The 25,552-nt window shown below is 34.6% G+C and overlaps 1 protein-coding gene across 4 annotated transcripts in view; it reads right to left on the bottom strand.

Annotated features, from left to right (window-relative positions):
* LOC150084435 (dual specificity tyrosine-phosphorylation-regulated kinase 4-like) overlaps nucleotides 1–25,552 on the bottom strand; it is a 268,389-nt gene that overhangs the window by 63,244 nt on the left and 179,593 nt on the right. For all 4 annotated transcript variants that reach the window (XM_090375223.1, XM_090375226.1, XM_090375224.1 and 1 more), the window contains exons 2-4: nucleotides 22,488–23,037; nucleotides 16,160–16,323; nucleotides 9,162–9,298 (exon numbers count right to left, since the gene is read on the bottom strand). In XM_090375223.1, the coding sequence (XP_090231349.1) occupies nucleotides 9,162–9,298; nucleotides 16,160–16,323; nucleotides 22,488–23,037 (851 nt within the window). The remainder of the gene's footprint in view (nucleotides 1–9,161; nucleotides 9,299–16,159; nucleotides 16,324–22,487; nucleotides 23,038–25,552) is intronic.

The raw sequence follows: 25,552 nt of genomic DNA, 5'->3' as shown, positions 1-25,552 counted from the left end.
ATCACGTGATACAAAACTGACATTCCTGAAAGAGCCATTTCCAAGAAAGCCACATCTACAAAAAGATTTCAGATAAAGACAATTGGAATGGAAAATTATTTTATAAAAGAAACTATTTGATGGAAAAATTTTGTTGAACAGCGTAACACACATCACCGAATAGCGTAAAACTCAAACAAATACAGCCAAACCTCGGAAAATCTAAGAAAAATTATGTAAAAAATCTTAGTAAAATGTTTTTCAACATTTATTTAAGATTGAGACCCCCATCGTAATCCACACAAGAGGATTACGGTGTCCCAGCAGATTAAAGCCTCATGATTCAAAAATATATATATCGTCATCACCAACTCAAGGGCATTAATAATGATTATAACGTTCTTGGGTTTTTTCTCAGAATTCCAATAAGCTTACACATTAACATGAAAAAACAACGGAAACTGTGTACAAGTAATTAATGGACCTTTTAAAATTAGACAAAATGATCAGAAAGAGAGAAAATAATCGGCTTTTAAATACAGCCAAACCTCGGAAAATCTAAGAAAAAGTATGTAAAAATTCTTAATAAAATGTTTTTCAACATTTATTTAAGATTGAGACCCCCCACCCACACAAGAGGATTACGGTGTCCCAGCAGATTAACGCCTCATGATTCGAAAATATATAGAGCATCATCACCAACTCATGGGGATTAATAATGATTATAACGTTCTTGGGTTTTTTTTCTCAGAATTCCAATAAGCTTACACATTAACATGAAAAAACAACGGAAACTGTGTACAAGTAATTAATGGATCCTTTAAAATTAGAGAAAATGATCAGAAAGAGAGAAAATAATCGGCTTTTTCTTCCATGTACCCAAGGAATGTGTTTGTGAGATTTTTAATTAAAATTTGCTTACACATCACAACATTTTTGTGCTGTCAAAACATGAAATTCATTCATCACAGTAAAAATCAGGGTGGAAACACACAAAACATTGTCAAGAGACAGAAATATAAGAAAGTTAAGTAAAAATATCTTAAATAATACAGCTTCAACATTTATTCAACCCTCAGACCCCAGCCACAACTTCACAAGTTCTTAACAACCCCCCTCAAAACGATTATGGTGTTAAGACACGCCTAAGGTTAAAAAAATATTAACCGTTATCATTGGAATAATCAATGAAATAATCATTGAAATAATCAATTTTAGATCTTTTGTGTTTCCAGGAATTCCATCATCACTCAAAATTTCAGAAATTACACATTTGGAACCAAGGGAACATATTAGAATTAGTGAAAAATAATAGGGTTTTTTTCAAATAAAAAAGCGTTTTTTGTCTTATTTACAATCAAAATTTGAAAATTTGCATGTGTGCGACATATAGACAAATAACTTTGCTGGTTTTTACCTAGCAAAACAGTAAAAAGATTATATTTTTAATAATAAAAAAGACTTTCAAAGTACTCTGAACAGTTGAAATGTTAACAATTTTTGGACCTGTTGTTGCAGCAGAAACATGAAAATACACACACCATACTGTAAAATTAACAATGACAACAGAAACTATACTTTTATGAATCTATCTGTATAACAACTGATGGATTTTCATATGCACACACTCATACAAAAGATGAGCAAAAGTAATTTGAGACAAAAATCTTGATTTAACAAAGCTAGACAAACACAACATACAAGATGAGGGCAAAACGCCATACATGTGTTCAAACAATTCTAAACTACCATATTTAAAGTGCGTGTTACAATAAGAAAAACCAGCAGTGTGTTACAATAGGAAAACTCACCACAATTTTCCAGACACATAAGTAATTTTGAATCTCAAAGCAAACAAGAGATCCGAAACCATTGTAATAGCAGTAATAATCACCCCCCCCCCCCCCCGTTACAATCATCCTTATTGATGTATCAGCAGATACCGTGTTTATTACATAATTCTTCATTTACCAATGTAACCCCTTATTTATATTTGAAAAAGGAAAAATTCGAAGCAAACGCATGAAAATTTAAGATAATTTTAACTGGAAGCGTATACATTTGAATCGTCACACATTTAATTTCATTATTTCGACTGAAATTAGCCGATTTCTGCCGAAGGCAATTAGGCTAACACACACACTGTGTATGCTATTTTCACATTCACGCTGAACCAAAATAAACCTGAAAAATAAAAAAAAAACAGCTGCAGATCACCGGCTATTTTACACACGCTAAGACCGAACAACACCAACCTAAGTCAAAGATGGGGTGCATAAGGAACAAACTTAAAACGGGAAAATTACACCCACTAACAATGCTCCTTTTTCATTTAACCCTGATCACTGTGGGACCACAAAATAGCTCGTTGCAAACGAGCTATTTTATTTAATAAAAACGCTATTTTGTGGTCCCACAGTGATCAGGGTTAAATGAAAAAGGAGCATTGTTAGTGGGTGTAATTTTCCCGTTTTAAGTTTGTTCCTTATGCACCCCATCTTTGACTTAGGTTGGTGTTGTTCGGTCTTAGCGTGTGTAAAATAGCCGGTGATCTGCAGCTGTTTTTTTTTTATTTTTCAGGTTTATTTTGGTTCAGCGTGAATGTGAAAATAGCATACACAGTGTGTGTGTTAGCCTAATTGCCTTCGGCAGAAATCGGCTAATTTCAGTCGAAATAATGAAATTAAATGTGTGACGATTCAAATGTATACGCTTCCAGTTAAAATTATCTTAAATTTTCATGCGTTTGCTTCGAATTTTTCCTTTTTCAAATATAAATAAGGGGTTACATTGGTAAATGAAGAATTATGTAATAAACACGGTATCTGCTGATACATCAATAAGGATGATTGTAACGGGGGGGGGGGGGGTGATTATTACTGCTATTACAATGGTTTCGGATCTCTTGTTTGCTTTGAGATTCAAAATTACCTATGTGTCTGGAAAATTGTGGTGAGTTTTCCTATTGTAACACACTGCTGGTTTTTCTTATTGTAACACGCACTTTAAATATGGTAGTTTAGAATTGTTTGAACACATGTATGGCGTTTTGCCCTCATCTTGTATGTTGTGTTTGTCTAGCTTTGTTAAATCAAGATTTTTGTCTCAAATTACTTTTGCTCATCTTTTGTATGAGTGTGTGCATATGAAAATCCATCAGTTGTTATACAGATAGATTCATAAAAGTATAGTTTCTGTTGTCATTGTTAATTTTACAGTATGGTGTGTGTATTTTCATGTTTCTGCTGCAACAACAGGTCCAAAAATTGTTAACATTTCAACTCTTCAGAGTACTTTGAAAGTCTTTTTTATTATTAAAAATATAATCTTTTTACTGTTTTGCTAGGTAAAAACCAGCAAAGTTATTTGTCTATATGTCGCACACATGCAAATTTTCAAATTTTGATTGTAAATAAGACAAAAAACGCTTTTTTATTTGAAAAAAAACCCTATTATTTTTCACTAATTCTAATATGTTCCCTTGGTTCCAAATGTGTAATTTCTGAAATTTTGAGTGATGATGGAATTCCTGGAAACACAAAAGATCTAAAATTGATTATTTCAATGATTATTTCATTGATTATTCCAATGATAACGGTTAATATTTTTTTAACCTTAGGCGTGTCTTAACACCATAATCGTTTTGAGGGGGGTTGTTAAGAACTTGTGAAGTTGTGGCTGGGGTCTGAGGGTTGAATAAATGTTGAAGCTGTATTATTTAAGATATTTTTACTTAATTTTCTTATATTTCTGTCTCTTGACAATGTTTTGTGTGTTTCCACCCTGATTTTTACTGTGATGAATGAATTTCATGTTTTGACAGCACAAAAATGTTGTGATGTGTAAGCAAATTTTAATTAAAAATCTCACAAACACATTCCTTGGGTACATGGAAGAAAAAGCCGATTATTTTCTCTCTTTCTGATCATTTTCTCTAATTTTAAAGGATCCATTAATTACTTGTACACAGTTTCCGTTGTTTTTTCATGTTAATGTGTAAGCTTATTGGAATTCTGAGAAAAAAAACCCAAGAACGTTATAATCATTATTAATCCCCATGAGTTGGTGATGATGCTCTATATATTTTCGAATCATGAGGCGTTAATCTGCTGGGACACCGTAATCCCCTTGTGTGGGTGGGGGGTCTCAATCTTAAATAAATGTTGAAAAACATTTTATTAAGAATTTTTACATACTTTTTCTTAGATTTTCCGAGGTTTGGCTGTATTTAAAAGCCGATTATTTTCTCTCTTTCTGATCATTTTGTCTAATTTTAAAAGGTCCATTAATTACTTGTACACAGTTTCCGTTGTTTTTTCATGTTAATGTGTAAGCTTATTGGAATTCTGAGAAAAAACCCAAGAACGTTATAATCATTATTAATGCCCTTGAGTTGGTGATGACGATATATATATTTTTGAATCATGAGGCTTTAATCTGCTGGGACACCGTAATCCTCTTGTGTGGATTACGATGGGGGTCTCAATCTTAAATAAATGTTGAAAAACATTTTACTAAGATTTTTTACATAATTTTTCTTAGATTTTCCGAGGTTTGGCTGTATTTGTTTGAGTTTTACGCTATTCGGTGATGTGTGTTACGCTGTTCAACAAAATTTTTCCATCAAATAGTTTCTTTTATAAAATAATTTTCCATTCCAATTGTCTTTATCTGAAATCTTTTTGTAGATGTGGCTTTCTTGGAAATGGCTCTTTCAGGAATGTCAGTTTTGTATCACGTGATTACAAGCTCAATATAAATCCGATGGTTCTTGGAGAGACGATCACTTTTTCTTGTTGCGTTTCATGATTTTTGCTGTTATTTGGTTGCTGTTAGTTGTAATTGGTGATATGGAATCCAATGCTGTAAGTATTATTTATAATATTTGAATTTTTATCTTTAGTTTACCTGTTTAATAAAAATTCATTTTTTTTTTTTTTGTTGTTGTTAACAATAGAAATAAGGTGAATGTGTTTTCTATTGCTATTTATCCATGGTAACAAGGTGGTTTTGAAATCACAACGATGTTATTGTTTATCGATAAATTTTTATTACAAATTCCGCATTCTTTAACGGTCAAATTATTAATCTATAGGATATTGTGTATAATGTCCACCAAATTCATACGAAAAATGGGACGTGTAAAGGTGTGACTAGTGCATTTTTGATACCTTCGAGAACCTTCTAATAAGAAATTAAATTTGCTGATTTTGAAATTTTTGCTGATATTTTTATAAATACAAGATCTTTATGATTCATTGTTTTAGATTGAATTTTAGATTTATCGTAATTGAACAGCATGCATTTGTTTTTAGTTTTTTTTTTTCAACTAATAATAGAGTAGAAATTATTTTTTCATGGTAACGATACGGTTTTGATAGCACAACGATTTTATTGTTTATCGATAAGCTTTAGCTGTCGAATCGTTAATGTAACCTTTTGCAGAATATTGTGTATAATGCACACCAAATTCATAAAAATTGCGATGTGTAAAGGCTGGACAGGGACAATGAACATTTGTGATATATATTTTATTTTTCTTTCCAAAAAGTTAAACAGCCTGTCAATATGGTAATCTTATTCTTTCGACAGTTTTTTTTCATATTCTTAGTTGTACATGTGAAATTTAACAATTCGGTGTCGTTATCTTTTAGGTTATATTTGTAATAAATTACTGAAAAAATCTACAATTGTTTTAATAACCACTCTCTTTCTTTTAAGGTAATTGAACGTGTTGTTGTCGATGATGTTTCAAAGATCTGTATGATTATCGACATGGACGATTTTATGTTGAAATGTGGGACCACATCGACGTCAACTGAGCACAGACAGTTCCTGGAAATGGGTCAAAAATCAGCAGTCATCGATTTCCAGATGTTTCTAAATTCTGATGGAAATTATTTTATAAAGGAAGTTGGGTTTTTTGACGGTGAAAATTTATTTAGTAATGTAATGTACCCGCCATGTGGTTGGAATGAATTACCAAACGCAATTAAGAGACAAAATATTTGGATTTTTAAAAACTGTCATCAATTACCATGGAATTCGGGTTTCATTCAACAAAAAGATTTAAGGATGTGGTTGGATATGGTCACTTCAAAGTGTAGTATAATTTATGTGAAAGGAGAAGAAAAGAAACACATTTTGTCAAAATATACCAATGCATCTGTAATTAATTTAGAAAAAATCGGCTGTCCACAAAGAAAGGAAATTCAGCTTGAAACGACCCCTTGTTTATTTGATCACAATACTTATTTTTGCGCTCATATAAACGTGCAATTATTTTTTTATTGGCTACAAAACAAATTAAAATAATGTAAAAAATAAACTATTTAATTAGGAGTTGTGTTGTCCCCCAAAGGACTATGACGTCATAAGACTTGTTATACCGTGCATGGTGAACAAAACCTTTCTCTTTGAATTCGAAGAATTACCCCAAAAGGATTATGACATCATAAGACTTGTTAGGCCATGCAAAGGATTTTAATCACGATTGAACATGTTTGTACGCATCTGTTTTTTGATTGGCTGAAAACTAGTGTGATATTTGGTTTAAAAAGGGTTTTTGATCTGTGCTCGTTTCATCTCTCTCTCTCTCTCTCTCTCTCTCTCTCTCTCTCTCTCTCTCTCTCTCTCTCTCTCTCTCTCTCTCTCTCCAGCCATGGCGTCTTAAGTTTTGCTATTACAGTTTCTATCGCTCTGTGTCTTCAAAATGGCTTGTCCGGGTTGGATTTGTAAATTTTAAACCCTGTGTCCAGTTGGAGTCCGATTCTCAAGTAATTGTTATTAAGTGTGAAGAATGGATGCTGTTTCTAAAGAAACTTCCGGAATTTACAAAATATTTGAACCAAAAAGAAGACACCGAATGCAGAATAAGTGAAAATCTGGCAACAGTGTGTGGGAACGGTTTTTTGACTATTCGTTATATAGATAACAACGATATTCACGATGTTAAACTCGATGATTTAGAGGTGGAAACTTTATCAATTAAAACCATATCCATTCAAAAACGACTACAGCTTTTACAGGAGGAAGCGGCTATCTTCAAACTTATGGGTGATATCATAGTTTCACGTTTATATCAAGCTCGTGATGTGTTCCTAAAAAGGAAACTCTTCCAAACCAATACTTTCTTGAACGGCGCAGAGGATGAAAATTTCATCGATATTTATGAATTATATTTAAAGACTGTATATCCTTATGATGTTGTTCGTGAATTCGATGGGAAAAAGAAAGGTAAAGGACTCTTCTCACAATTCGATTCTTATCAAATATTCAATGCTGTAAATTCAATGTTATCTGAACTGAGATCCATGTTGTTAGACCAAGCACGTGCTCATTTTTATTATTAGTTTCCATTGTGCATATTGAAGAGAGAGCTGTGTCAAGATTTTATCAGAATAATGATTCCTTTGTAAATAATTTTGTTAACAGTGTTCAATAAAAGACTTCGTTCATTATAATTCTGTGTCTTCATTAAAAGTTATATTTAAAAGCACTTTCAACTGGCAAAATACTATTGATTTCTTCATGAATACTTTAATTATGTTCAAATAATACCATTGATTTGTTCATGAATACTTTAATTTATTGCCTAAAAATAACATGTTGGTTATGAGTACTTAAAAATACCATTGGTTAAAAATATTGTTCATGAATACTTTAATTATATTCAAATAATACCTTTTATTTGCTCATGAATACTTAAAAAAAACCACTGATTTGCTCATGAATACTTAAAAAATACCATTGATTTGCTCATGAATACTTTAAAAAATACCATAGGTTAAACTACTTTAATTATGTTGAAATAATACCACTGATTTGTTCATGAATACTTTAATTTATTGCCTAAAATTAACATGTTTAAAATATTGGTCATGAATGCTTAAAATAATACCATTGATTTGTTCATGAATAGCACTAATTTATTGCCTAAAAATAACGTTTAAAATAGTCTTCTCATTTAAAATTCTTTTAAAAATATACCATCCAGCAGCAAAATAAAAAAAAACACTTTCAAATTCATGGGGGAACAAAACCCTCTCTTTGAATTCCAAGAATTACCTCAAAGGACTATGACGTCATAAGACACTATGCATGTTTTAACAGTGTGCGACGGTGCCGCCGCCTAGCGGCGGGGGTGAGAAGGGGGAGGGTGGAAAACTGCCCATGGTCAGCTAGGTTAAATGGGTTTCTATGGCAGCCCCACCTGGCGGCGTATGTAGGGAGCGGGAGGGTGGAAGACCACCCGCTGACAAAATCGGTTCAAAATGTTTCGGGGGTAGGGGAGGGGGAAGGTCGCCAGACCATCCGCTGGAAATTGTTCAAAGTGTTTCGATGGCAGCGCCACCTAGTGGTGAGGGGTAGGTCGACGGACCACCCGCTGACAAAATTGGTTCAAAGTGTTTCGGGGGTAGGGGAGGGAGGGGGGAAGCAGACCGCGAGCTCGGAGAGGGGAGGGTTGGCGGGGTGGGGGAAGGGAGGTTTGACAGACCGCCCCCCCTGGTCAGTTTCGTTCAAAGTGCCCCCACTCCTACTCATGGGGTGCCGAATATCATTGAAAATAAATGCATTTCCTTCATTCCCATCTGGATTTCTTTCCTGAAAACGTAGCAGATGTCAGTGATGAACAAGGAGAGCACTTCCACCAGGACATATCTGCAATGGAAAAACGATACCAAGGTCACTGGAACTCTGCCATGATGGGAGATTACTCTTGGTTCCTTAAACGGGAAAGCAATCTGGAGTATAAAAGGAAATCATTGAGTGGGGAAAATATAAATATACATGTCTAAGTAACATATGTTGTGTGTAATAATTACAACCACGTATACTTGATATTGTATAAAAACAAGGAATTTAAAAAATGCATATATCTTTTGATGTAGACGTGACAGAAGTAAAAGATTGATATTTCATAATCATGACATTAATTTTGTTCAGAATAACCAACTTTCGTTCCAGAGGTATGACGAAAAAAAAATTTTGATGGGTAGTGTTAACCTCTTAATAAATTATAAATTATCAGTACATATACAGCATGTTTGCTCTTTGATTTACGAAAAAAGCATGTATGTGGCACTGCAGTCAAGATATTCCACCCAATTTTAGCTAACTTATTCATGTAATGGTGGAAGTTATAAGAGTTTGTGCCATTCACTGATAAAAGTAAGGCCTACCTCTTTTTGTTCCTGATAATCTTTAGGGCTACTTGGTTGTTAGTTTTATGGTCTAGTGCACGGATAACCTGGCCGAATGACCCTTTTCCAATTACCTCCAGAATTTCGTACCGATAAGAAATGTGATCATGTAGAACCTGAAATTAAATAGGAAAAATAATTCAATTTAGTTTCTAACTTATTATACTTCATGGCTCATATTATTTTATTAATCATGGCTCATATTATTTTATTATTCGTGGCTTATAGTATTAAGGCCAAACGGTAGAAAGAAGCACTTTTACAGATTCACAAAAAAAAAAATTAAAAAAATAAAGAAAGAAGGTATAAACAAATGAAATATTGGTATTAACAGCGCTCAAGCTCGTAACTTGGGCCGATTTTCACGTTGTGCTGATTGTAAAACACGGAATAACTTGTGGGGGGAACCCTACTCCGTCCGCCTGAGATCAGCCAACCACATTTTCGATTGAAGTGGACTTTAGAAATCCCTCAAGTCGTTGACGGTAATCGCACCCAGACCTCTCCAAACGAGTGGCAGATGGCGACGCATCGAGCCGGCTAAGCTACCACGGAGGAAATCAAAAAATCCATGAATAAATACAAAAACATAAAACACAATATTTACAGTATTACCATTCCCCATAAGGTAACTCCAGTTCCGTTTTAAATTTAGCCATTCTCACCGCCTCTATCACGTTAGAAGTCAATTATTCCAGTGTTTGACTGCCCATAGGAGAAGTTCATGAGAGCCAATCTTCTGTTATTCCTTGAGATTTTGTATTTATGGCCGCTGGTTATTGTCTCACCTAAGAGGGAGAACAAACCTTATTCATTCGTTTTGCTCAATCCATTCTGTACCAATCAATGAGATTGACATTGGACGGATTTTGAAGCATTTCTCAAAAATACTTGGATCGTTCAAACTGTTAACCAGCCTTCCCAACTTCAGATTATATGCAAATTTTGGGGCTTACCTTGGATACCCTCGTCAATATCATTTACGAAAGTTAGAAATGGGAGGGGACCTACCACCAATCCCTGAGGAACACCACCTATTACACTGGTCCATTCTGAAAACTGGCTATTTATAACAACCCTTTGTCTCCTATTGTTAAAATAACCTATGATCTAGTGTATAATCTTACCAGTAACTCTCTTTCCAGTTTATGTAACAGCCTTCCATGTGGGGGGAGATGTATCGAAAGTTTTGCTAAAATATAGATATACAGTGTCAAAATTGTTATCTGCATCCAACTGTTTAATGACTACAGCTTAGTAATTTACCAGATTGGTCAGACAGGACCTCCTCTTAACGAACCTATACTGGGAACTATTTGAGAAACCATCCTTGTTAAGATGATTTTAATTGCATTCTTAACCACACACTTCATGATCTTCCCCACCACAGAAGTCAAATTCATTACCGGCCTATTGTTACGTAACTCCTTTTTAGTACCACTTTGTGGACTACAGAGACATTAGCAAATCTCCAGTCCAAGGGGAACTTTTCGTAGTGTAACGACCCTCTCATTTACATTCTCAACGGTTTGATGCCTTTTTAAGTATAACCGAATGTATACCATCCTCCCACGTAGCTTTGCCCTTCTTTATAAAACGTCAGTAGTTTTTTAAACAAATGCATCTCTTCTCTTTGATCATTATAATACTTATTTTACAGCAATCTGGCTCTTTCACATTCCTCAGAGACTCGAGCACTTGCTTTCGACTGTAAATATCTTTGAGAAGTATTTGTTGAACTTGCCGCCTTCCATTTCTGCTAGTCTTTTAGTGGACCTTTCATTCTAACCAATTAAGGGATCTACTTGATTTATCCTCTTCTTTTTTCTGTTAACATATAAAAAAATAACTCCCAGTCGGCGTTCTTAAGCTCTCTTTGCTAGTACTTTCTTGTAATCAGCGTTCGACTGTCTTAATGTTTAATGGCTAAGAATTCATACAAATCGGAATCATATGATTTCCTGTACCTCCCATGCTTGTTTATTTTACTCATTTAAACTGTTAACCTCATATTATCCATTTTTGCATCTTATGGAACTTGACTACTGGAATGAATACATTTGTGGTTTCGAGGATAAATCTCTTGAATGTTTCTCATAACATATTTGTACCCGACACTATAAAGTAGTCACTCTAGATAATCGAACATAAAAAATACACCACTCCTTTACAGTCCCCTTTCTTAAAATTAAACTGTCGCCTTTACCTTTGACTCCATCGGTTTGTTTAGATGCAAACTATTTTATGGTATTTTTGGTCACTTCCTGCTTGATTGTTATTTTTCCCCACTGCCAAGTTTTTGATACATTTGGGTTCCTTAGTGAGATACAGATATAAAATAATTAGACCCCGTTGTATTCTCTCGGATATGCCGGGATAAGTAGTAGTTATCCAGTTTGTTTAAAAAAGTGTTACGACTTGGCGTATTTCTGGTTCACCTATTACAGTCTGTAAGAGGGACGTTGATTCCCATAATGAGCCAATCTCACTTTCTAGCCCATTCAGTCTGCCTAAATTGATTGTTGTCTTACGCTTCAGTAATCAGTTTGTTACTGTCATTTGGCTTGTAACGCACATCCCAACTACCATCTTCTCTTTACTGCAAGTCATTTTACATCATACTGACTGAATATTCGCTTTACTGTGATCTGACTCAGGGAATTTTCTGACTCAGGCAGTTTGGTGGTGATTTAGGAGATGACTGCCCCGTTGTGTGGAGTAATGGTTAGGCTGCGTACAGATCTGGAATCATTTTAGGAAGGACATGGCTCTTTTGAACGGGTACATTGAAGACAACATTAGTCAGAGACACGATATGATGCCCTTACCAAATAAAACTCACTTCTGCAAGTTGCAGTGTTTAGAAACTAGGCATCCTGGATTGAACACCTAATTGAAGTGTTTAAGGCCTTAAATGGGTTGAGTAAATTAAATGTGGATGGCATCCTAACTCTTTCTCGGAGGACACATAAGGGAACATAAATTTAAATTGAAAAAGGATGAAAAGGATGGTTCTACAACCATCCTTTTCAACCATCCTTTTTAGATGTACAAAACATTTGTTTTCAGCCAGAGAATGATTGATTGTTGGAACAAACTACCACTTAATGTTGCGTAAGTGGGTAGTTTGAATCAATTTAAGGAAGAATGAAACAAATTAATGGAGGTGATGGACAGATGAGTTAGATAGTTTTTTTTTTTGTCGTTGAAGCTGTATAAGTTTGCTTCCTTGCATCATTTGCCACTACCAATACGAATACTTCCCTTCCCCAACGCTCCCTCTCTCCCGAACACACGATTCACCGAAAAATGAAATTCGTCGTCTCAGTAAAAGATTTAAAAGTGAGAAGTTTTTAAAATAGTATAAGAATCTGCCATTGTAAAAATTTATAAAGAAAATCATTAAATAAAGCTAAATCTTTCTGAACCCAGTTCAAAATGATCTTTCAGATACGTAACGACTGCAGTTTAATCGATTACAGAAAGCATTTCATATGTGAATATTGTAGTTGATTAGAATAATATAAAATTATAATTGAGTGCACTTTCAAAGAAACATATTTTAAAAGCAAGAAATACGTAACAGTAAAAATAAATTCATACGGAGTGTTACAATTATAAACTAATGATCCTTGTCCTGTGTATTATACCGAGTTTTACCAATAAAAAAATATTGACAGTATGATTTTAGTTTAGACCATCAAATGCGAAATGAAATTTAAAGTATATTAATGCTAGTCTGATTGCCAGTAACAGAACATAGAAATGGAAACAAAATGGGCACACGTGTAGGAATTAAAACTTAATCTATTATTGACTAAAATTAAAAATGAGATTGAATTTAATTATTTATAAAATTAAACATTATTATACCATATTAAAGGAAGTGTTTAATTTTAAGTCATTTGTGATCACAGCACGTTTAATTTACATTTCAGTGAAGACTGAAAAAAAAAAAAAAGAAAGAAAGAAAGAAAGAAAGAAAGAAAGAAAGAAACCACAATTCGAGATGGTCTGGAGCAGAAATGACATTCTGTACTATATATAAGACTACAAAGTCAAGATAAAAAGCAGACAATATTAAATTATATACAAATAAATTTGAAATGGAAAGAATATTACTTTTTTTTATGAAATTCCCAAATACTAAGTATTAGAATGTAATAGCATGCAGGGATTGAAGACTGAGGAGATGATGATGATACTTGGTGCTGTTACACTTGAATTTCTGTAATTTAAATTTTTGGGAACTTCATGTTAAGGAAGGTTGTTCCAGAGGACAAACGTAGACTGGATAAATAAGATAGAGAAATGCTGGTTCTGTGGGTTTTGAAGTTGGAGAGTGAATGGATATTGACTGGTTTGGCCACGTGTTCGTACTGATATGGAAGAGAGCAGTGGAAATTACAAATGCCAATTGAGAGGAACAGTGCTCATAGAAGTATCTACAGAAAAAGAGTAAAATTTGATGTAGTAAAATGTTTTAGTCTTTCATATGTTTGTAAATGTTCTTATATAATTTGGTTCATTATAGTTATTATAAAATTTTAGCTCCTGCGACGTGCACATCTCTTCAGAAATTTTACATCATACACGGCACTACGTTATTGTATTATAAATTTGAAATTTCTTAAGTGATCGAAACTTGTGAAAATTATTTTATCCTTTATTAAGAATGCCATTTCCACGTCACGTTATATTCTCATTCTTAAAGTAATTCGGGAACAACACATCGATTTAGATTATGACGTTCTTTTATATATTTCTTGTAGACAAATCATAGGATCCCTGTTGACTATGAATAAGATATAGGTGAACGAAGTAAAATTATGTTGATGACCAAGTTGTTTTCATTAGGAGGTCCTATTTTAATCATTCTTCATATCAACTTGTCAATAAATAACAATGGTAAATTGCTCAGTCGTAGCTTTACATGTTCGTTGGCACTTTCAGGATTAGCTCACCTCGTAGTGCACCTGTACGTTTCCAGAGAAGTTTGTCCTGGTGTGCCTCAGGTACTGTTTTCCTCCTCCCCCGTTTCCTCCGATTTTCCTTTCATAAACAAACAATACTCCGTCAACGGCAATATTAAGGAAGCTTACCTATGGTTGTTTCCTGGAAGGAAAATACCATGGCAACCATAGATTAAACTGTGGTTTCGCTTTGACCGTAAAATTAAACTCCAGTCACTATTGGTAGATTTTAGTAGGGCTCGGAATAGACTTGAGAAATTAAAAAGAATAAATAAAATAAAAATGATACTTCTGTGCTTGTTTAAGGAAAAGAAGTTGAAATTATTTCCCTTAAGTAATGATGATATCAAAATTAAGACATTTTTCCTTAATTTGTATCATTATTACTTAAGCAGATTTTTCATCATTATCATCAAAAAGAGAACGAAGTTCATTTCATGTTAACTTCGTTTGCTTTGCAAATTCTGAGTGAAACGTATCAATTAGCCTTTGAATTGGTGAAATGTAAAACATTTAAAATGTGGAACATAGAGAGGATTGATAGTCTTTTTGAATGCGATGCACATTAGAGTACAAACTACTCGAAAAACTTAGAATGGCGGTTGCACGACTGAAAAACGTAGAAAAAATTTACTTCTCTAGATGCGCAAATCCTGAAAAAACCCTTAAGTAAATAGATGGTATGAGGGCGAAAATAAAAGAAAAAATGTTGATCTGGATGGTACTCATTAAATAAATTAGGGAATTAGCCCGCATACTAGCTGGTGTGTGTGTGTGTCCCTTCTGTATATTCGAAGTACTAATCAGTGGTGCTGGTATTTTTCGAGTTCGTTTTCTTAGAATAAGTCTTGATCATAGGTCTAGTGGGGAGGGCATCCTTCAAAGGTAGCTTTGAATAACTGCTCGATCACGGAAGTTGAAAACACAGCGCAAACTCAAAATAATGTGAGTATTGGGGACAGAAATAACACCCATGTTATAAGATATCCCGCAGTAGCGAAATTTATTCTATAAAAGGCACTAAATTTAACAAAACACTTGAAAAAAAAAAAGGATTTCTTAATTTATTTAACATTCAAATTACGACACCTGCTGCCGCTTATTTCGCATTCTCTGTTTACGGTAATCTTTTTTGCCATTCTAAATAAATTTCGCGCAGCATTTCATTCTCCAATAGACTATGGAAGAGGAGAGCAAGGAACATTATTTTTGAATGAGAGACATGTTGGGGGGGGGGGGAAATAGTTAAAATACTTGGGGCGTAAATGTGTTAACGATCAAGGCCTTGAATGGGTTGAGCACGCTGAATTCTGATGGGATCCTTCCACTTGTTCAGATTACGAACCTAAGGGGGCATAAATTCAAATGAAGAAAGGACAGATGTAGAATAGATGTGCGGAAATTTGCCTTTAGCCAGCGGGTGGTTAATTGCTGGAAAAAACTTCCATCTGTCGTTGTGGAAGTTGATAGGTTGAATAAATTTAAGGAGGAACTGGACAGGCATTTGGAGGGAATGGTGTGATTTTTTTTTTTTTTTTTTTGGCTGATGCTGCATAAGCTCATACACTTGCTTTCTTGCATCACATGCCACTACTACTAATGCTAAAGCTACTTGAAAGTTTCAGCAGTTGGTATCGGCTTTGAGCAGTTTTGTATAATAACGCAAAGTTAGATTTTATTATAGCAGTTTTTGGTTGATGGGTATGTATGTTGCTATTGCAAGTCATGGAAGCAGAAATATCAATCCGGTAATGAAGAGGAAGTTGATGGTTCAAGTTGATGATCAATGTTCTTATTTGTAAGGAACACTTATCTTGTGACTTCTGATAGTCTTGTTACTGAAGGTCTACGCCAGCTGATATTTAAGAAGGTTCTTTCACAATGCGTTCGAAACATTTGGGAATTCACAAACTCACAGATATTTCTAGTAAATGAAAGAGAACATAAGCCTGTTATGTAGTGCATCCTTAAGTGATTTAATAAAATGGTTAAATGTTCACCTACCTTAATATAAGACCCGTTTTCATCGTCGTATCCTCCATTTTGGGATGTGCCTTCTTCCCCATCTATTTTACTGGCTTCCAGTCCCAAATACCAAACTTCAGGATACTGCTGTACTTCTGTCCTCTCGTAGATATTTAGTCGTGACCCGTAGAATTTGAGGACTTCTGTAAGCATAATTTATTATGAGATACAAATAGGTCACGTTTAAAATCTCATCTCATGAGATTTTACACTTGCCTTTACACCTAGAAGTAAAATCTCATCTCGTCAGATTTTACTTCTAGTTACTTCTGGGAACATCTGCAGTTACACGAAATAACTTTCTCCATTTACACCCACGTTGGGGAAAGAAAAAAAAATTAGCTTTTTTTTTTTTTGCAAGCTCTTGTAATGGCAAGCGGATTTCATGATAGTTATTTGTAACAGTGGTCAAAGTGGCAGGTTATTCATAGTAATGTAGTTAAGGACATATCAGGAAATATACGTTTAATCTACATCTAAATAGTTGGATTTCACGTCGCTTATATCGTAACAGTTTAATGGTGATGGCAATGAGTTACACAATGAAAGATGCTGTTCATCATTATAGGTAAGTAATATTAAAATTTCTTAAGTTTTAGCGGAATATACGACGATTAGTTAATAAACAAGATTAATTTCGGTGTGGCTGAAAAAACGAAATTATTTCCGAAACATGCAATTTTTCATTGTAATTACTGTGTGCCTCTACTGAAATATTTCAGACATTCTGACAAGATTTTATAAAGAAATAATCTTCATTACTGGTAATGCGCCTACTATGGATCACACTGCATGACCAGGTTTTCTTATCGCGGCGACAGGGCCAGGAGAATTACAGTATTAAAACGTTACTTGGATAGTTAAAATTAAAATAACATTACGTAAAAAAATTTCAGAAAGCAATTAATGATTAATTAGGGTCTTGCAGTTAAACTCACATTATATACAAATTTCAACAAATCTGTCACAAATAAAATTTTATTTTAAGTAGGAAGCTCTTACAAAATGAGTACCCAAGCTGATGTCTCTATTGCATTTCACTGAACTAAAAACTTTGTTCAAATGAGTTCATTGGAACAGTATATCTTCGTGCCTGTATTTATTTACGTGCAACTCTACAGTGCATTCCTGCTTTGAAAATAACTGGAGGGAAGGGGGAGTATTGCTTCGAAATCGTTTGTCACAATAATTAATTGGCACTTATTATTTTGCACACAGTTTTTGTAATATTGCTGTATTTTGTAATATTACTTGGTCTTTATATTGGAAATCCATTGTGTGGGGAACTGCTGGTGTTTCCTATTTTCACCAAAGTATGTAAATTTATTTCAATGCGCTGCATAACTGATATTATCTTTAGTGCCCAAGCCGGTAAGAACCAATAGTACAGGTGGAGGTTTTAATGTGAGTGTGGGACTTGTTTTGAAAGATGGAGAACGAATGTGCCACTCACATATATTTCAAATATTTGGGATATACTAGTGTATTAAGCCTATTAATATTTTTACTGTTATGTTCGTGCGTCTCATTGTGATGAGGAAGGTGGTTCTTGTAATCTTCCATTTTAAGGTCTAATGTTCGGTCCCAAATATTGGTTTCTGTAGTGAGTGAGGGAGATGCAGAAATCCAGATTTCCACAGCATACAGCATTGCAGGATATATTGAACTTTGCGTGTATCTACTTATTTCTCTTTATTGATATATAACAGATACTGGAACGAGTACAGAGAAGAGCAACAAGATTAGTGAATGGAACAAAGGGTTGCTCTTACGAAGAAAGGCTTAAGTTTTGCAAATTACAGTGTCTAGAGACTAGGCACCTGTGAGGTGATCTGATTGAAGTGTATAAAGCCTTGAATGGTTTAAGCATGCTCAGTGCTGATGGGATCCTTCCTCTTGCTCAGAATAATCGCCTGAGAGGGCATAAATTCAAATTGAGGAAGGACAGTTGTAGGATGGATGTGCGGAAGTTTGCCTTTAGCCAGCGGGTGGTTGATTGCCGGAACAAACTTCTATCTGTCGTTGTAGAAGCTGATAGCTTAAATAGATTCAAGGCAGAACTTGACAAACATTTGAAGCGAGTGGATGGGTGAAATAAGAAGTTTTTTTTTTTTTTTTGGCCGATGCTGTATAAGCTTGCGTTCTTGCATCATGTGCCTTTGCTAATGATCCCAGAGTGGTTTAAAGTGAAACAGCACTGGAATATATAATTATTTACAAAAACTTCTCATGTGGGGAACTATATTGGTAACTTTACAAAAATTTAGATATGTAACGTCAGAGTTGTTCCTTGCATCCAGTTGTACTGATTTTAAACTTTGTTCAATGTAACTATGTAATGATGCTAACAACAGCAAATTCTAAATGTGAAGCATTCCTGGAAGTAATCATAGAAGCTATTCGGCTTTTTATACCAACTAAGAGATATTGTTGAAATCATAGATCTAAATGGATGTCAGATGAACTGATGAGCCTAGTGGCAGAGGAGAAAGATGCATATAAATTATCAGAGGATACAAAAACATACAGTAGGTATATACTAACCTGCAATCAAGTCACAAAGGGGGTAAGCAAGCTAAGGTAGATTATGAGAAGTCTCTGGCAAAGAATGCAAAGAAAAGTAGCAATGACTTCTTTACTTATGTAAACATTAGAGGGAAAGGGATGAATCACATTGGTCCACTACATATGAATCGTATAAATGATGGTTGTCCTATTCATTTGATGACAAACTGAATAGGTATTTTGCATCAATATTCACAAGTGAACAATTTTTTTAGGATGGGGATGTCAGAAGTATATCAGATTTTAACAGGAACTAAATGATTTTGTGATAACAGAGGAAAATGGAAGAGAGGTTGCTGAGGCTAAACATAAGGCACATGGGATGGATGAGATCTAACCACTTATATTAAGAGAGTCAACAAAAGAAGTTAGGAAACGTTTAGCCATAATAATGAAAGCATTCTTGGGTTCAGGGAAGGCCACTATGGACTGGAGATATGTGGATGTATCCCTAATTCACAATGGTCGGAACAAAGGGTGAAGTGAGTAATTATAGACTTGTAAGCTTTAATTCTGTTTCTAGGGAAAATAAGAGTCAGTTTTCGAAGAAGCAATGGAGGAGCATCTTGACAGGAACGCAGTTATATGGTAATCACAGCATTTTGGCTACCATTACATAGTAACGAAAGAACTGGATGCAAAAAAATATTTTTACATATTGTATACTTAGAATTCAGGAAAGCATTTGATAACTGTTCCACATGAAAGACTGACTGCTATACAAGTTGGGGAGGTGTGGCATTAGAAGCAAATTACTGGTATGGATAATGGGGTATTTAAATGGGAAAGGAAAGAGGGTGATTACAGGAGGGGACTGATCTTATTGGGATAATATTCATAATGGAGTCTCTAAGGGTTCGGTGTTGGGCTCGTGTTATTTTCGATATTTATTAATGGTACTGATGAAAGTGTCAAAGATACTGCTTCGCTCTCCTTCGTGGGCAATTGAACCGCTTCAGGAGTTGTGATGACCGAATCACATCTTTGGGTCGAAATAAACACCTAGATCTTTATGACTGGTAACTGACGGTATCACTTATCCCATCTGTTGGTTGAATCACTGTAAGTTGCTTTTTTTTTTTATGGGAGAGAACCATAACAGTTGATGTGTCAGGATTGTGGTTTCAGCCGGAAGTTGTGTAGAAGGTTTGTTAGTGCCTGGAGGTTTTCGGTAATGCTTAAAGTTATTGTAGACTTGTCGACTGATGGGAAGATTGTTGTCATCTGCATATACTAAATGCTCATTGTGAAGCATATGACTGAAATACATGCAGTGGATAGGAGGCCGGCCAGGACACCAGTAGATATCTGCCCGGTGAAGGTTGTGTTTTTGATGGTAGTAACCTGGACTTCTATTTATTAATAGTGCAGTAAGGGTAGTTTGCAAGTTTCCATTCTTTCTGAAGAAAGATTGCTGTAGATGCAAAAGAGTGTTTACACTATTAAAGGCTGCTTCGATGTTGGTGTGAATGATTTCCATTTCGAAATTTGTCTCAGAGCTGTCTAATATAGCGATCTGAACTGCTAGATGATTCGTACTGTGCACCTATTAGGCACTGCTAAGTGAAACTGCTTCGGAGTGGTGGGGAAAAGGTTTTGGGGTTAAGAGTGGTAGGAGTGCCTTTTCTGGAATCTTAAGAAGGGTGGATAAGGTTGCGATGAAGTGTTTTATTTGAGATGGTAATTGCTTTTCTGGTAGTACTGGTCCCACAAGGTATCTGTGCCATTGTTGGGGAATTCTATTAGAGAAGAAAGTGTTCGGCAAATTATTTTTCCTGGACTCTCTGTAGAGAGCGATCGAGTGTTAGCAATTATTTAAAAGGTAAAATTTAAAAAAAAAAAAATTTTAAATGGCGAAGATATTTGACCGGAGCCCTTGTTAGGTCTTCACGCTCATGGACGGATAACATTCAGTTGCTGATCTGGAAACATGAGGACAAATATTGGGCTGCTACAGATAACTTAGTTTGTTAGGAACGCCATTCGACTCAATAATATTAAATAACAAGATTCAGTTTATCATATCCAAACTGATGCGCTATTTCTAAACAAGTTTACCATTGCGTTTAACTGTGGACCTTTTGCTGGTGAACTATTCATCCGCTACGCTTGAGTGGCCGTTTTTTTTTTTTTTTTTTTTTGCAGCAATTCATGCTACGTAGCGCGCTTTTCAGTAAAAAAGAAAAAGAAGAAAAAAAAAAAAAAAAGACTGCCATAATAAATGCCATGTACGCGTTCTATGGTAAATTTTACATCTTTTAAGTTTAGATGTTAAAAATTGAAGGATACTTCGCTGTCAAGAGACAGTGGTGAAATCTCGAAAGTAATTCCAAAATGACTTTCTCTCTACTTGCATGTACACAGTAATAGTACAATTATATAACAGCGCAAAAAATTACAAAGGAAACTCCGTTTCCATTTCTTTATTTCTTATTTAGTATATGGTTATGCATTAACATATTTCTTTTCTAAATTGATAGTTGATTACTCGAAAATCAGTAAAATAATTAAGAACTGAAGGGCAACCTTGATGAAAATGTATTTCACATTCACACGATAAAATATTTATACACTTAAAAAATAAATGCTGGCAATATAAACGTGAAATATACTTTTATGAAGTCAACTCTTAATATTTTTCTTGGTTGTGTTAGGAGAGACCTCGCGAATTAATAAAAAAATAATACTTCGAGTCTTTAGAAAAAGTGTGATTAAAACTGCTAAATACGATTAAGAATTTGTATTGATTGATTTATTGTAAACTCTACTGACTTGGTGGTCGTTCCGGAGTATAAACAAGAACATTTTTTTAAAAAATCTTTACAATCTGCGTCTTAGAAGGTGCAGAGTGCAAAGATTGGCAATTAAGATACTTCAGGGGAACCGTGCATAGTTGCGCGATTACAGGATTAAGCAGACCTTGTCCCGGCCTGGGGACAGGCAGCAGCTGCCCAGATGTTGGCTACTCCCTGGTAGCGAAGTGGGTTAAAACGGTATTCTTTTGTAACTGGATTTTACTGTATTTCTTTAATAAATTAAGCATAAGTTCATAAAACTGAAAGGAATAACTTGTACAGGCATTATCCCTAAGGAAACAGGGGAATTCTTACCTGCGGACTGAAATAACCTATATATATTCGCTCTGTAGTTTATAATGAAAAGTCTGGAGAAAGATTACTATAAAAAGTTATATATAAGAAATATTAATATATAAAAGTTTTTTACATTTTTTGCTCATGTAAAATTGAACTGTTTTTCGATGAATATTTGCTGTATAGAGATTTTTACTTTTTAAGAGTAGCATTTAGTGAACTCTTCTCACATTCGCACCTTTAAAGTACATAATTTCAATTGTATATAAGTGTTAATGAGGAAATAATTATGCGCATATTTGTTATGTGCTTATGCTCCCCACTTTTAACCGGGAAAATTTTAACCCTTAAGATGTTTTTCTACCGCTAACGTTCCGTTTAATTACTCTCCGTTTTACTTAACCACAATCATATTTTCTATTTTTAAATATCGTTGTTTTGAGTAGTTCTGTTACTTAAAATTTTCACCTCTCTATATGGTTTCCATCACATTTTCTTATGCAGTTACCGTTATGATATATATTCTATACTATCATTTTGTGCGTGCCAATTTTCTGTGTACACATTACACAGCGTCATAAAACGTGAATTAAACTGCTTTTGTTATATCACTGCATTAAATCGTGAAACTTGCTTAGTTTAATACTTGCCATTTGGAGTCAAAGGCAGCCTTCTTCCATATGGATCGAACCTAGTTGGCTGCTTTGGCTCTGCTGAAAATGGAGACGGCGAAGAAGTCCAGCGTTTTTGATGTTCACCTGATGAATCGGAAAACGCATGGCTACTTTGACTGTCCCTTCCATTACAAAGCGAGTGCAAGTGGGTCACACTCCCAGAGTCGCTGTTATTGTTGTAACCATGCTGGTTCACTGAGTTCACATACAGATGATTATTTCCGGGTTTGTTCAGCGACGGAAGTGACGATGCTGCAGACCCGGAAGCGTTGCTGCTAGTGCTGCAGGAACTGTGTCCCCCGATGTAAGTGTCCGTATAGTGGAACTTCGACAGCGGGATTCTCTGGACTGCGATGCTTGGGAGGCTTGTTGACTTATCCGACTGCCCCAGTCGACTGTTTCGCGGTAGTCGATGAGGCAAGGTTCCAAGGGTTGTAGTAGGTTTCGTCGTTGCAACATGAAGTTGGGTTGAAAATGCGCATCCTAATCGAGAGATGGGATCTCGATGTGACAGTGTGCCCGGGCTCTGAAAATACAACAAAATATAATTTAATAGGATAATTGACAAGAAACTTCGCTTATTTGATGTTTTTTATATAAATAAAATGAATGCAAACTTCAGTTACTATGTCGCCACTTCTAAAATTATTATTAATTTTTGTGTGTATTATTATGTGTATTTTATTTTGCGTTGCAAACGAGGCATAGGTTCTATACCGCTCAGCAACGAGAAAAATAAATTTGCACGACAACCAAGTCAGCAGAGTTTACAATAAATCGTCAATACAAATATTTATCGTATTTAGTAGTCACGGGCTTGAACCCCAGTCACTCAAGGAACGCGTGCTATGCACTCGTTCCTTGAGTGACATAAAGTATGCATTTATGCATACTTTATATATATATATAAGTATGCATAAATGGATGTTGGAAAGTGGAAGAACTGTAAAGTAAAATTAGTATATCAAAATACTAATAAAATAAAATGAAAAAAAAATTAAAGTGGTATAGCTGTCACCAGATATGGGGGAAACATATTTAGAAAATGGTCGAATATAGGTAAGGCAAATATGCTTCATCTGATGTCAGCTGAAATAAATAAATATTGATACATTGATCAGGTGACTCACTTGACAATGTATCAGGGACTGTGTTTCTATACTTGTCCATAGTAGTAGTAGAAGAAGAATAGTGAAAGGCCAAAAAGCAAAGAAAATGAAATTAGCGCATTCTAGTACAGTATGGACAAGGTAAGTCCGAACGCAGTGTAATTTATTTAGGTAAAAATAACTTTATCCTTATTTTTACCTAAATTAATTAACTTGATATAACTTGATCCTTATTTTTACCTAAATTAATTACTGTACTAGAATGTGCTAATTTCATTTTCGTTGCTTTTTGGCCTTTCACTTTTCTTCTAATACTATGGACAAGTATAGAAACGCAGTTCCTAATACATGGTCAGGTGTAGTCCCCTGATAAATATCAATATTTATTTCAGCTGACATCAGATCAAGCATATTTGCCTTACCTATATTCGACCATTTTCTAAATATGTTTCCTCCCCCCCATATCTGATGACAGCTATACCACTTTAATTATTTTTTCATTTTATTTTTTTATTTTTATTTTATTAGTATTTTGATGTACTAATTTTACTTTACAGTTCTTCTACTTTCTATTGGCTTGGTAATTCAGCCCATAATTTTCTTAATTCATCATAACCTTTAGGATATTAACATTCTTTCACCTTTCACAAATCTACTACACTTATTTTTCTACTTTCCTCACCTTTCTAGTTACTGGCACTTTGTGTAACTCTCACATGCATTTATGCATACTTTATTCAATATATTAATACAAACTATATATACTCTTGCATCCTTTAATGCTGCTTTGCGCTTTTAGGTGCATCTGTCATACCTGATTTATTAATCTTTCATTCACTGAAACCATATCATCAACTGAATACGTCTTTATCCTATGTAACTTTTTAAACATTTCTTTTAAGGGGTTACGTTTAATATTCATTTATATATATATATATATATAATTAATAAAAAAAAAACCTTCATTTTCACCACCATTCAAAGTTAGGTTCGCATTTCAAACTCAGATGCAAAAGATTATACAAAAGTACTGAGTAAGTGTATAGACATTTGTCCCACCGTTGCATAGCTAATCCCAACCCGTGTAGAATTCACATAACTACTCTTTAAGCATTTTTGTTATGTAGTTAGTACCCACTGATCTACGACAGTAAGAGCTGTCACTGTAGAGCTATCACAGTTTTTTAAAAATCGGCCACGTAAATCAACAGGTTGATTTACGTGGACTACGCAATAATGCTGCCCTCGCAATTTCAATGCTTTTATCACTAATACATGTGTCTCTGCCACCTTTCTTCTCCCGACTAACAGCTGGTTTCAAAGGTTTTGGTGCCATTCAAGCACAATGTACTAGGTGGAACACTTTTCATCCCACATTAACGCACTTGTTTCTACGAACCAAAACATTTCCTACGAAACTAACGTTGCCCATTTTTTTTTTAACTTTCATTAGTGCAGCGTCTGTAGAGAGTGACACCGCAACAGAAACGTGTCATCAGAATACTCTGCTGTATTCGTTTCAGTGTCATCAGAATACTCTGCTGTATTCGTTTCAGTGTCATCAGAATACTCTGCTGTATTCGTTTCAGTATCATCAGAATACTCTAATGCTGATGAGAATTCTCAGAGTATTCTCATTTTCCGATGAGAGACATTGTTTTCAACAGAAAATTAAAAAATAATAATAAAGTTTTAATTGTGGTCAGCTATATTGAATTACCCTATATAACGCGTATAGTAGCAAGGGATACATCAAATGTAGCTCATCGTGAGAAAAAGTCAAAGAAGAATTGTATAATACTTGTATTAAATAAGACAAGTATTAAAGTATGTAATGTTTGTATTATTCAAGTCAGAATACAAGTGCCCTTAATACTTGTATTCTGACTTCTCAGTTGAGGATGCTGGAGCTTTTTTCGCTTCTCTCTGTTT

Source organism: Mastigoproctus giganteus, chromosome 6, assembly GCF_048544385.1.
Source record: "Mastigoproctus giganteus isolate SK-2022 chromosome 6, ASM4854438v1, whole genome shotgun sequence".
NCBI lineage: Eukaryota > Metazoa > Arthropoda > Arachnida > Uropygi > Thelyphonidae > Mastigoproctus > Mastigoproctus giganteus.
This window is presented reverse-complemented; position numbering and strand designations above follow the sequence as displayed.